The 12733-nt window shown below is 36.0% G+C and overlaps 1 protein-coding gene across 1 annotated transcript in view; it reads left to right on the forward strand.

Moving 5' to 3' along the window:
- NISCH (nischarin) overlaps nucleotides 1-12733 on the forward strand; it is a 36857-nt gene that overhangs the window by 5257 nt on the left and 18867 nt on the right. The window contains exons 2-12 of the mRNA XM_081847305.1: nucleotides 2607-2690; nucleotides 4217-4399; nucleotides 5572-5620; nucleotides 6566-6729; nucleotides 8140-8235; nucleotides 9111-9206; nucleotides 9598-9750; nucleotides 10172-10240; nucleotides 10550-10735; nucleotides 11551-11679; nucleotides 12188-12301. Coding sequence (XP_081703431.1) covers nucleotides 2607-2690; nucleotides 4217-4399; nucleotides 5572-5620; nucleotides 6566-6729; nucleotides 8140-8235; nucleotides 9111-9206; nucleotides 9598-9750; nucleotides 10172-10240; nucleotides 10550-10735; nucleotides 11551-11679; nucleotides 12188-12301 — 1323 coding nt within the window. The remainder of the gene's footprint in view (nucleotides 1-2606; nucleotides 2691-4216; nucleotides 4400-5571; nucleotides 5621-6565; nucleotides 6730-8139; nucleotides 8236-9110; nucleotides 9207-9597; nucleotides 9751-10171; nucleotides 10241-10549; nucleotides 10736-11550; nucleotides 11680-12187; nucleotides 12302-12733) is intronic.

Consider the following 12733-nt stretch of genomic DNA (forward strand, 5'->3'; position numbering starts at 1 on the left):
GTCTGTGTTGAGTGAGGAATGCTTCTAGATAAAGATGCATTGGATTCCAGCTTAAGAGTATAAAGTATACCTAACTAATGCCAAGACCAACAGATTTCTGACAGCGATGTGATGAAAATGCCATTAATGATGTCTCATGCCAGTTAAATTATTTGCATGCATTGGCAGGAAAAAATATTTGTACTTTGGACTGAGTTTTTAAAATGGGGAATAGTGTAGATATAGCAAAACAGTATCCTGTTACTTTTCTAACTTTTGCTTTTAAAACTCCCTTGTTTTATGATAAAATGTCCTGAGCAGCAGCAGCAGCAGCATTATTATTATTATTATTATTATTATTATTATTATTATTATTATTATTTTCTGATATACACCTTAATGACTTTTACTAAGCATTTTAGTGTGATCAGAGGGAGATAATTTGAATTACATTCAGACTTTGCACGAGTGGACTTCTACTCATGCAACAGGGTTTTACGCTGCAGCGTTGTTTGCCTGTGAGAGCTGAAAATTGCTGAAAATCAGGTAGCCTCTTTTAGTAATAGAATTATGTTATCAACATAGTACAACATAATGGTATGTTAATCTGCACCCCCATCAATTTCCTATATCAATATTAAAATTGGACAAGCTGTGAATGAGATAGAGACAACCCTGAATATATGCTTAGTTCTGCATGAGATTTGAAAATGAAGCAATTTTTAAGCACTCTTGTAGTGCCTTGTTTGTAATATGCAGTATTAAAAATCCTAATGTAGAGGAAATGCTAATCATAGATCTGGTTATCATTTCAGAATTAGTGATTCACAACCTTCTTCCTTAGTTGCTAATGCAGGGACTAATGCATGATTATATGATTATACTATAATTGAAATGAAGCATACAGGCTGCATTCAAACAATCATATCCTGACTGCTTAAGCCGTACTATGACCAAACCCGATGAACTTAAATGCAGCTCCTTTGCCTTGCCTTCCTGTGAAGAAAGCAGGAAGTGTCCACTTAACTATACCTTCCCATAACATACAACTTGATAAATGATAATTAATGACTTCCCAACAAGCCAGAATGTTAAGCTATGACCAGAATGGCTGCTTTAAATATCATGCTCCTAGAAAAACACCCGGCATTGCTTGTTCTAATAGAGTAGCATCCATATAAATTTTGGGAAAGAGAGATGTGATGAGAGAGAAAGCATTGCTCAAAAACTCTGTATGTTAGGTCACAGAATACAAAGCCTAAAATCCTACTTCATTAAAATACTGAATAAGTAATTATCAATAACCTTTGTTATTAATACAGTACTTAGTAGTAGAACAACCCTCCAAATTTTGTATCATCCTAGAGACAAAAGAGGATTGGGAGTGCCTTATCTTAAATTATATTATGATTCCTTTCAACTTGCACAAATAATGCATATTATTACTGATTTGCTGGAGATCTTGTGGGTTCAAATGGAATTATTCTGCACCACCCCTTTAGTTAATGCTCTGCCTTTTAAAAAACCCTTATTGAGTGTGTATTGGGAAAATACACAATCCCTTTTTTCAATTGACTTTTAGGGTATGGAAGAGATGGGCTCACACTTAGCTCCATCTACATCCCCTTTAATTCCTATATTGGACCACCCAGCTGTCTGCCTTACAGACAAATATGTACAATATATCTGAATTCTAAAGGTATCCAATATTTACAGTTATTAATAAGGCCGGCTATGGGCTCCTCCCCAGCATCTTAGCATATCTTGGGAGGATGACCTTAAATGTCAGATTCATGAACATAAATGGGATCAAATATGGGTAAATGCTCCATTAAAAACTATAACTTCGAGGATTCAGGAATCCACTCTAAAAACAAAACTTAGATGGTATTGGATTCTAGTGTGTCTCTCCAAAATCAATGCAAATATCTTTCCACTATGCTGACAATTCTGTAATACTATGTGAAGTTTTATATGTTTTTTGGATAAACGTTTTTATCATTATCTCTCAAATCTAAGCTCAGTCACTAACACCAGATACAGTCTTGGCCTTGTTTTTGATAGAAAGCAATACAGATCCCAGAGTATCTCATGACACTTCCTAGTGGCTGAAGAATGTCAATAGGCTGTCACTGGGCAAATGCTTTTGGTGCAAGAAGGGCTTTGAGGAGAGGGAGGTCTGCTTGTCGCAGTTACCTCTGTTCAGTTATTTCTGTCTGCTCCTCTTTCCTTACTTGTCCTTTCAGTATTATGCCCAGTTTATCAGGGAGCACAGCATAAATGTGATGGAAGCATTGCGATTCATAACTGTGCTGGCTTCATGTTGGCAAATCACAATGGCTTGCTTGATACAGGATATCATTTTTGCTGAAGGAAGATGTGTGTGTGTTCTTCAGATTAAACCAATGACTGGTACCTGAATATTGCTGGTAACGGGCCTTTGCTTTGTGTGTCAGTATGCTGTACTTGCACATGTTTAGGTATTATTGGGATGTGCAGAAGCTCAGAACTTAACTGGCAGCCTTTATTTAATGTTACACAAACACTGTGTAAACATTGTGTCTCTGAATGTGTAAACATTGGCCATCTTAGGTTCCTTGATCAGCTAAGAGTTCTATTTTATTTAGGTGTACATCATTCAAGTGAGCATTGGCAACCATCAGTGGGTGGTCAAACATCGATACAGTGACTTCCATGAACTTCATGAAAAGGTAAATATCCTCATATTTAAAATGTTTGTTGTAATGACTCTGTTACTGTTTTATTAACATTTATTTATTACTCTTCTTCTAACCCAGTGTCTCAATACATTTTATATATAAAATAATTAAAAGCAGTGAAAACACAGAAACAAAAGATACCCCACATTGAGATTCTCTTTAAAAAGAAAGGAAAGCCATATGGGAGACCGCACCATGAGAGGGAGGGAGTTCCCCTCTCCCCCAGCATATGGCTTTGTGACAGAATGCTAGAGTTGGAAGAGACCATGAAGGTCATCTACTTGAACTCCCAACAATGCAAGAATCTTACACCTGATTTTCGTTGATGAAAATTTCACACAGAAAGAGCTAAAACCTCCCTCCTTGCTATGCGGCAGTCAGAATCCAGACCCCTACACACACACAATTGAGTGAGAGCTGTTGCTGAAAAGAGAAGAAAAGAAAAGAAAAAAGAAAAGAAAGTACCAAATCATAGGATTCAAGCCATGGTTAACATTTAATGGGCCAGTAAGCTGTTACCTACACACACATGAGCAAATTCTATCGAACACAGTAGGGCTTACTTATGAGTAGAAATGTATGGGATTCCACTGAGAGCAAATTATATTAGGTAAAATCTGCTTGGTTTTTTTTAACCATTGCCTATGGAAAATAACTGATCTGTTTATGAAAATCCAAGTTCATTTATTTACATGGTCATAGTATGAACCTGGTCGTTACTTAATTTCTGGTACCTGCTAGTTTCCTATCCTTAGTGGTGTTCGAGCCTTGTGAGTGGTAATATGTCATCATTTGGTTCCTGAGCTCATTAATGAAGAACATTTGCTGACTTTAAAGTTCAGAATTGTTGAACCATAATGTAGACTATAACCTCTCCCCCGCCCCCCAAAGAGAAAGGCATTCACTTCATTATGTTAAAAATTAGGTTGGAGTGGAACTCTGCTCATGCAGTGAAGCTTTTCTGACTTGCCCTCCTCTCCCCAAAGACCATTCCTGAAGATCAGCAGATCTTCTGGTATAGCATAGGATCGGATGCAGCAGGACAGGAAGTTGGGTGAATTCAGCAAAGCAGTCTTACCCAAATGAAGTGCTATTTCACAACTGCAAGGTATCTCTGGATCCAAGCCAATGTTATTCATTTCATCAATATTAAGAACCTGCTCTCCTGGCACTATCTCGGTTATTCTGCAAGACCTTTAAGGAAGTTTGTCTGTTTGTTGGTCTGTTTGATTTGCGTTGTTGCTGTTTGTATTGTACAAATCTTTTTTGAGACCTTAGTCCCGTCCCTGTCCCCTCATTTTTAAAAACTGGTTTGGAAGGCATGCAAAGCAGTATGCAAAAGCTTTTAAAAAAGATCTCACTTTATATTACCCTGAGTTTTCAAACACTATATTGGTAATTACTGACAAAATAAATATTTTATTTCAGTTTGGCCCTAATTTTTAGTGTAAGCAGTAAATGCTAATTTCTGAAAACTCTGATTCATTTAGGAACAATCTTAACTCTTTGTCTTACAGCTTGTTTCAGAAAAGAGAATAGATAAGAATCTGTTACCTCCTAAGAAGATTATTGGCAAGAATTCCAAAAGTTTGGTAGAAAAAAGACAAAAAGAATTGGAAGTCTATCTACAAACTCTCCTTCTTACATTTCCCTTGGCTGCACCCAAAGTATTGTCCCAGTTCTTACATTTTCACTTATACGTAAGTTGCATTCTGCCATTCTTCACTATGGTTTATTGTCAAATATTCTGAGTTCAGTTCTTATTTTAAATTTATTATCTTAAATGGCATGGGGCTGATGAGAATTGTAGTCCACTATGTTGACAACTTGTCTTCTCAGAAATATGCCTTGAAATGACCAGTGTGAATTTAGGGTGTTTGTGCCTTTCATCTATTGCTTTTCATAGCTTGAGTTTCAGAAAACATTTCACCACACTTTCTCTTCTGTATTTGTAGTCACCTTTTAAAAAAAATCTTGCAGCACAAGAATTTGTTGGTCTTTTTTCAAACCCTTTTACATATTATTTGAACTGTGACCAGAGTATGTCCCATCGAAGACTAAGGCACAGGTGCTAAATGATGACGTTTCATTGCCATTTATATATTAGATGCATATTTTGATGTTTAATGATTTCATACAGCATTTTCTGATTATGCATTTATAGTTGCATAATTATATGCATTCTTGCTGAATTTTCTTAATTGCATTTAGCTCCAAATATTGACTGATTATCAGGATAATGTCACAGGGAAACAAATGTCATTCCTTACGTATTTCCCTTTCTTTTCTTCTTCATGGATTTCTTCTTTAATAGGAAGATCACCAAAAGTAATCTTCCTATTTTGAAATAGCTTCCTCTCTCAAGTTGTTCATTGATACACACCATCTGCATCTGATACAGCAGTTTTAATTATTGTACCATTGAGGAAATGAAGTGGTTGTAACTTGTGCAATTAGAACTGCAGTAAAAGGAAATAGATTCTTCCCTGTCTTGTGGATCTTTTCCCCAGCAGTAGCTTAGTTCATTAAAAATAATTTTTTTTAAAAAAAGAAAAATGAACACACAGCCTTCATCTCCACTGGGGAATAATTTCAGACACTTTTTCTCCCTTATTGGCCGAGCAGCTAATGAGTTGAACTAATGTCTTCTGCAGAGTGCTGTGATGTACTGGGTATATAAGGGATAAAATAGCCTCTCACTTAATTGACTTAATTTCCTGAGTACAGCCAGCACTGAACATCACTCAGTGTTTGGATTATTTTAATTCTGTATTATTTTTTAAGATATATTGAATCTTGTTTTATGCTTTTTAAAAAAATGTTCAAGCAGAAAAGTTTGTGATTTTTAATTCCATTTGCTTGTTCTTTATAGGAAATCATTGGGATCACAGCTGCATTGGCTGAAGAACTCTTTCACAAAGGTATTATTTATTTATTTTTTATTTTGTATGACCACCCAGTAACATATATTCACTGGATCACTCACAAAATAGAATATGGTATTAAAAATACAAAGCAGCAAGAGCAGCATAAATAAATGTTCATTTTTGGCATGCATACAATAAAAATCTAATCATAAAATTGAAAAGCCCAGATTATAAAAACACATGTTATTTTAAAGGCTTGAGTGAATAAATAATCTTTCATTGGTGCTGAAAAAAACTGTAATTCCTCTAAACACGATATAATTCTTGGCATGTGTGCTGTTTCTCTATAGCTAATTTAGCGACATACCTGGGAGTGAATCTGTTGAAATCACTGTGGCTGTCATCGGAACTGACACATATAGAACTGTGCTCTTAGATTTGAAGCTAGCCAAAGCAGATGTGCATGTTTGTATGTAACATGCCATCAAGCACATATAATAACGGTCTTCCTCAGTAACTTTATGTGTGTTAGGTGATTCTTTTTCTACAGTGGTGTGTCACATCACATCTTATATTGGTTGGCAGAGGTGGGGCTCTTGCCAAAAGTAAGGGATGTACAGCAAAATCCAGTGTTGCTTTAGCAGACTTGTACTTGCTCAATGAGACTTCACCTTCCTCTCCTCTTCCCTGCAGCCCCAAGATAACCCTCAGAATCTGCTCCTGGGGGACCCTGGACAGCTTTAAACACAGCTAAAATAAAATAAATTAGATGTTTTAAAAAGCTTTTTCAACTTTGTCTAAGTGCTTACATATGCAGTGGGTGCTTGGTACTATTATGATATATAGAAATCCCGGTTAAACTTTGCAAATTCTGGTCAGAAATGGAAAAAGACTTAGAAGATTGCAATCATCTATAAGGCAAATTGTAGCATTTCTGTTTTATTGTTCTCCCAGTAATATTGGTGAATGCTTGCCAAATCTCTTATTTTTGTTTCTCAGGAGAGCAGTTACTTATGGCTGGTGAGGTCTTTAATATCAGACCCTTGCAGTTATATGCTATTACTCAACAACTTCGTCGGGGAAAGCCAACATGTGCAAATGGAGATGCCAAAACTGATCTTGGCCACATTCTGGACTTCACGTGTAGACTCAAATATTTAAAGGTAAATGTGTTCTTTTCCATTTTTTAATTTTGAAATAAATTCTACATGCTGATAATTGCAATAAGCAAAGATTGAATAATGTCCTGAAGATTGTTCCAAAACATCACACATCATCTTTCTACTCATTCTTCTGTAATACAGTATTTTAATTTGGATAGTATTGCTATGTTCCATATTATGTTAAGCCATTCTGAAAATGGTGGAGTGATATTTCCCCCCTCATTTGCTTCTTTACAAGTATTGCTAGTTGTAAGGAGAAAAATTACCATTTCCAAGTCAACATCAATAATGGATTCCTTTAAATAACCCAATAGTAACAGCTTTGGTTCTAATGGTAATATATATCATTTCCCTGTCTAGGCTCCGGATTGTAATCCAAACAATCTGGATTATAGGACAGTCCCAAAATATATTTAGAAAGTCTGCCCATGCTGCTTTATATGTCCCAACAATTTATTCATGCTGACAGACAAATCTGGCTCAATCTATATGGTGTCAAATTCCATCCGTTCTGAGTTTTAAAATACTTTTCTTTTAAGTGTGTTGATAGTACATTTATTATTTCTTTCATAAAATTTATATACTGCTTGGTTGTAAAAACAAACCTCAAAGTAGTTTACAAAAAAGTATATTAAAAAAATCAAACTTGATAGTTCCTTAATACAAATCCATTGCCATTTCTTAATGTCCAATTCTTGATCTGCATATCTTGCCCATTATTACCTTGTAAAAGTACATGATAGATCTCTTAAACTCTAGTATCAAAATGTATAGCATTCCTGTCTGGCTGTTGATAAGTGCCTCACTGCAGTTACCTTCCCTTGATTCACTATATTTCCTATGCAGGGACAGGACCACCTGGGCGTATTGAAATATTGGTGGTCTTGCCATGACTTATGCAACTGCTTCAGATGATATTATATTTTGCCCATTCATTAAATGTTTAATTGTGTGCAAACCAAATATATTTGGTTTCACTGTCACTTTGATATATTTGCCCAGTTTTTCTCTTGGTATCTGCAGGTAAATATGTTCTAATATAAACATTTTATCACCAGGAATGAAGAGTCCTCAAAGAAAAATATATGAAGATCCAATATATTTTGAGTGATTGTATCGGCCAGCACAGGATATTGTTTTAGCTACTCCTTAAAAATACTGAGTCTGTTTGCCCATGAAGAAGAGTCTTTTAACTCAAACACCATATGGTACAAAATATAAACACAAGGTGGCAGTGTTGTTTTAGCTGCATATGTGTGCTGCATCTTTAGATGGTTGTCACATGATATTACATTGAATATAGGTCCTGGGAGCAGTAAAATTCGCCTTTTTATTTTTGCCAGTAAGCACGTGTGGATTATTCATCATAATTTGTACTTAATTTAGCAATATCTTAATTTTTGTCTTTAGATAACAGGCACAAGTGGACCTTTGGGAACCAGTAACATTCAGGAACATCTTTTGCCTTTTGACCTATCAATATTTAAATCTCTTCATCAGATACAGGTATAGTTGAAAAAGAGTTTGGTGAAGCCAAAGACCAAAACTGGGCCTTTGTGCATGCAATATATGTCTGAGTTTTTTGGTCCCAGCTTTGAAATATTGCAAAACCTTCATTAATTGTCCTGAAAACTGATAGAGTTGCTTACTTGAATATTAACCTGGAGATGGAGGGGTTTATTGGCCTACTCATTCTCAGTGCTATGGAGCCCATAAGCCTCTTTCAATTTTCAGAAGGCCAGACAGCAGCTGGAGTGCAGGGAGCACAAGTCACATAGTGAATATCCAACCAAACATGTTGTTGAGAGGCAAATAAAATCTTATTTTGCTTTCTCCATTGCAGCATTTGAGATGTCATCTAGCAAAGTTGTTCCAAGTGATAAAGAGCTTATTGAGATCAGGCTTAGAAGTGAAGTGGAACTTTTAACCACCTGCACTTAGAGAAAAAAGTTGCCCATATCTGCTTGTACTATGATGCTGCATTTGAAGCAGTGTGTGGCACGGTGTCCAGTGCGCGGTCTGTTTAGGTTAATTGGGATCAGTTTCAGTCCTTGTTGGCTGAGATGTTTTCATCACAGACCCAGCTATTTACACAAACACCTGGATTATATTAACTTCATTTCAGTGCTTTATCTGCTTAGGTTGATGTTTGCTGTTGAATATTGGATTTTGTAGTATTGGGTTAAAATTTTTATGGAGTAATGTGATTTTTATTGTTTATATGTTGTGGTGCTGATTTTATCCCAACATGGTAGATTGGTACTAGGTGTGCTAGAACTAAAGGAGTAGCTGTAGTAGTACAGTAATAAAAAATGGAATTTTGCTTTTCTCTGATGATCTTCATTTTGCTTTATATACCCTTTTTGATAAAAAACAAACAGATAAATCACTGTGGCGCAAAGGTTATTAAAGGGCTGACCTCCTCAAAGCACACTTTGGCTACACTGAGTGTTCAGTTCTCAGCAACATCAATGATGGTAAGACTGAAACATTAACCGTTTGCAATTATATTGTGGCGGTTGTTTACAGCTTTTGACTGTTCACAAAGTAACAAAGTTATATTCAGAATTTGAATGCATGAATGTAAGCATGTTTTTATGAGATGTCTTATTGAGATGGTTTTACAGCTCAGCCCTAAGCATTTATACTTGTAACCCCACCAAAATCAGTGTGATGCAGTGTGACTGCATACAGTACTCTGGGTGAAATATCTTACAACTCAGGCTTTTAAAATGTAGGCTTAATTTATCTCTGCATATAATAATTCTTGAGGGGAAATGGTTTACAAGGCTAAAACTTCTTTGGGGGAGGGAGAAAAGTCGAAATAAAAAGAATTTCATTCAACGTTCTCCTCTGTGTTTTGAACAGGAGGTCCTAGTTCCTGAGGCCTATGAATTTGACCAGTGGGAGCCAGAGGGTGCACCTTCCAGTTGTCCCGTGACCGCAGTTATTCCAACATGGAGAACTTTAACAACCTTAGATATGAGTCACAACAGCATAGCTCGAATTGATGAATCTGTGGTAAGACCATATTTTTAAAAATGTATTCAGACAAATTTTAAAAGAAAGTGAGTGATATATGTGTTTTACGTATTGATGCTAGCATATTGTGAAATGATCAAGGCTTTTGAACATTGTCAGGGATGCCCAAAAGCCTTGATCATTTCATAGTATGCTATAAAATGATCAAGGCTTCTGAACACCTTTGCCAAAGATCATGCCTAATTGTATTTTCCCCGTTGAACTGCAGAGAGCTATACTATATTGCAAACTTTTTTTGAAATTTCCCTTACTTTCAAAAGAGGTGTGCCTTGTGGCCTTCGAGCTCTGCTTGAGAAATTGAACTCCTAAATTCCTTTGGGAACATAGCACTAATCATGTCGTTCTGATTCCAAACAGTGTTCAGTATTCACACTGAAAGGTTACTCTTCCTTTGTTTTAGAAACTTATGCCGAAGATAGAATTTCTTGATTTAAGCCACAACGATGTACCACTAGTGGAAAACTTACAGGTTAGCTTTGACAACTTTGGTAATATTATAGTGTGTATTTTTGTTTAGTTCCTTAAATGTTTGCTTATGATTTGATATTGAACCTGCTTGATTACCTTTCTCTTGGTAAGTCTGTCTTCAGTGCAATTTTGGAAGTGAGCATTGTAATTGTATGCATGTCTGCTCAGAAATAAGGCCCATTAAGTTAATTGTATAGAATTACTGCTTTAAATGCTGTGTATGAATAGCAACTTTATAAAGCCTCAGGGTGTCAATTTATGGCACAAATGCTATTAAATTAACATGTAATCTGCTTGTTTTCTGTTGTAGCATCTGTACAACCTCATTCATCTGGATCTATCCTACAATAAACTTGCAACACTAGAAGGTATTCATACCAAAATTGGGAATATCAAAACACTGAACTTAGCAGGGAATCATCTGGAAAGACTTAATGGCCTCAACAAACTCTATTCTTTAGTCAACCTGGATCTTAGCAACAACAAAGTGGACCAGGTATTATGCAGCACAATCATATACATGTTTACTCAGAAGTCTTACTGAGTGAAAAAAGTAGTGTTAAACAATATGTGTAACTATTTTGGGGGTCTAGAAATCAGCATGGTCTCATACTGCAAATCGTGCAATCTGATTCCTGTTCATCTCCATGGAATCCTGAGCATCTTTATTTCCCCTTTTTAAATAAGAGAGCAAATTCCTAACCTTATTGTGTAGCTTCCGACTACTAAAAAGCTCAGCTTATATCTCTCTGCAATGGCAATTTCCCCACTCATTTGTGGACCACATGATGTCAAACAGACAAGCCATTGTTTGTGTCCTGTATCTTTCAAACATTTGTATTATGTAATAAAATAAAATAAGGAAAATTTATGGGAGGGATGTTACTATCCCCAATAATCAACTATTTTCTGGGATTTTGAATGAAACTACCCAAATTAGCTTTTGTGTGCACAGTATGTTTAATTTTAATTTTACTTCAGTTGTATTGTTTCACTTTATTTATTTCTTTATTATTGTATGTTATTGAAATGTATGCCCTTCCTTCCTTCCTTTTGTAAAAAGCTCATTTTGTTTGGATGGAATCTTCAGTCCTGTTTCCACCCATTCCTCCAGTCTCTCTAGCCCCCTCATAGTCAAAAATCTTAACGCTTTTGGTGCAGAACCGGCAAATATCTTCTGATTTATTATTGTCACAGAATAGGATTTTTAATAAACTGTTTTAGAGTTGCAATCTGCAGCCTATCACTATAAAGAGAGCAATCAGAAAATAATATATGGAAGAATTTATTTTTTATTCCTGTGCTTTTCAGATTGATGAAATAAAGAATATAGGCGGTCTTCCATGCTTGGAAAAAGTTGTCTTATCCAACAATCCTTTGAGTATTATTCCCGATTACAGGACCAAAGTGCTAGCTCAGTTTGGGGACAGAGCCTCAGAGGTAAATGTTCTCATACTTAACATTTGATGGGATTTTCTTTAGTATAATACAGTGTGAAAGCAGCACATTTTTTTGAGAAGCAGTGTGACATATGATAAAATTTCTTGATAAAACGAGTAGGACCCACAACATGAAAATTTAGTGATAGAGCCCAAGCTTTTCATGAAAAAGGTCCTAAATTCAATCCCCAGTATCTCCAATTAACTATACTATCAAGTAGCAGTGGTAGGAGAGACCTGTGTGAGAGACTTTAAAAAGGTGCTACCACTCAGGATTGACAGTACTGGGCTAGCTATTCCAGTGTTTAAAATATGCTTTGCCAATTTTAACTACTGGTAGTTCATATGATAAGCAGGAATCTTAAGTTGAGATGTCTGTCTATATGTACTTGAGTTCTAAAGGCTTTGTTTTAACTTTTGCATTGATTTAATATTGTCTGGGTAAGCTAATGGGATTCAAATTGCTTTATTGTAGAAGATTTATTATGATTGGTCCCTTGGTTTTTCAGGTCTGTTTGGATTATACTGTGACCACTGAAAAAGAACTTGACACTGTGGAAGTGTTGAAGGCTATTCAAAAAGCAAAAGATGCAAAATGCAGAATGAACAACTCTGATAAAAAGGTGAGAGATGGATGGATAATGAAACCTGTTCAATAGGATGCTTTTAAACTTTTTTTAGGAAGGAGGCAAGATGATGTATCAAATTATGTGGAAGTGGTGGCCTGTTAGAAGACATTTCTTTGTGCACTATACTGAAATTGCCATTTAGACAATATCTTCTCCCTCACTTTGCTGACATTCCTTGATAGTGTTTGGACATAATGCAAAATCATGGTTCAGAGTTATGAGAATGACTCCCTGAGGGCTTGCATATTTCCTGCCCCACTGGCACAGCTATGAGGAGATGGGAAACTTTCGTAGAATGTGATCAGCATGCAATATTGCAATTTCTAGCACAACTAGATTATAGTGGGGCTGCCCAGAATCTGATCCAGAATATGCCACTGGTGCAGAATGCCATAGCAGGTTTGCTGCATGCTATTCCTAGAAGGA

Source organism: Podarcis erhardii, assembly GCF_964252035.2.
Source record: "Podarcis erhardii genome assembly, chromosome: 2".
In the NCBI taxonomy this organism is placed as follows: domain Eukaryota; kingdom Metazoa; phylum Chordata; class Lepidosauria; order Squamata; family Lacertidae; genus Podarcis; species Podarcis erhardii.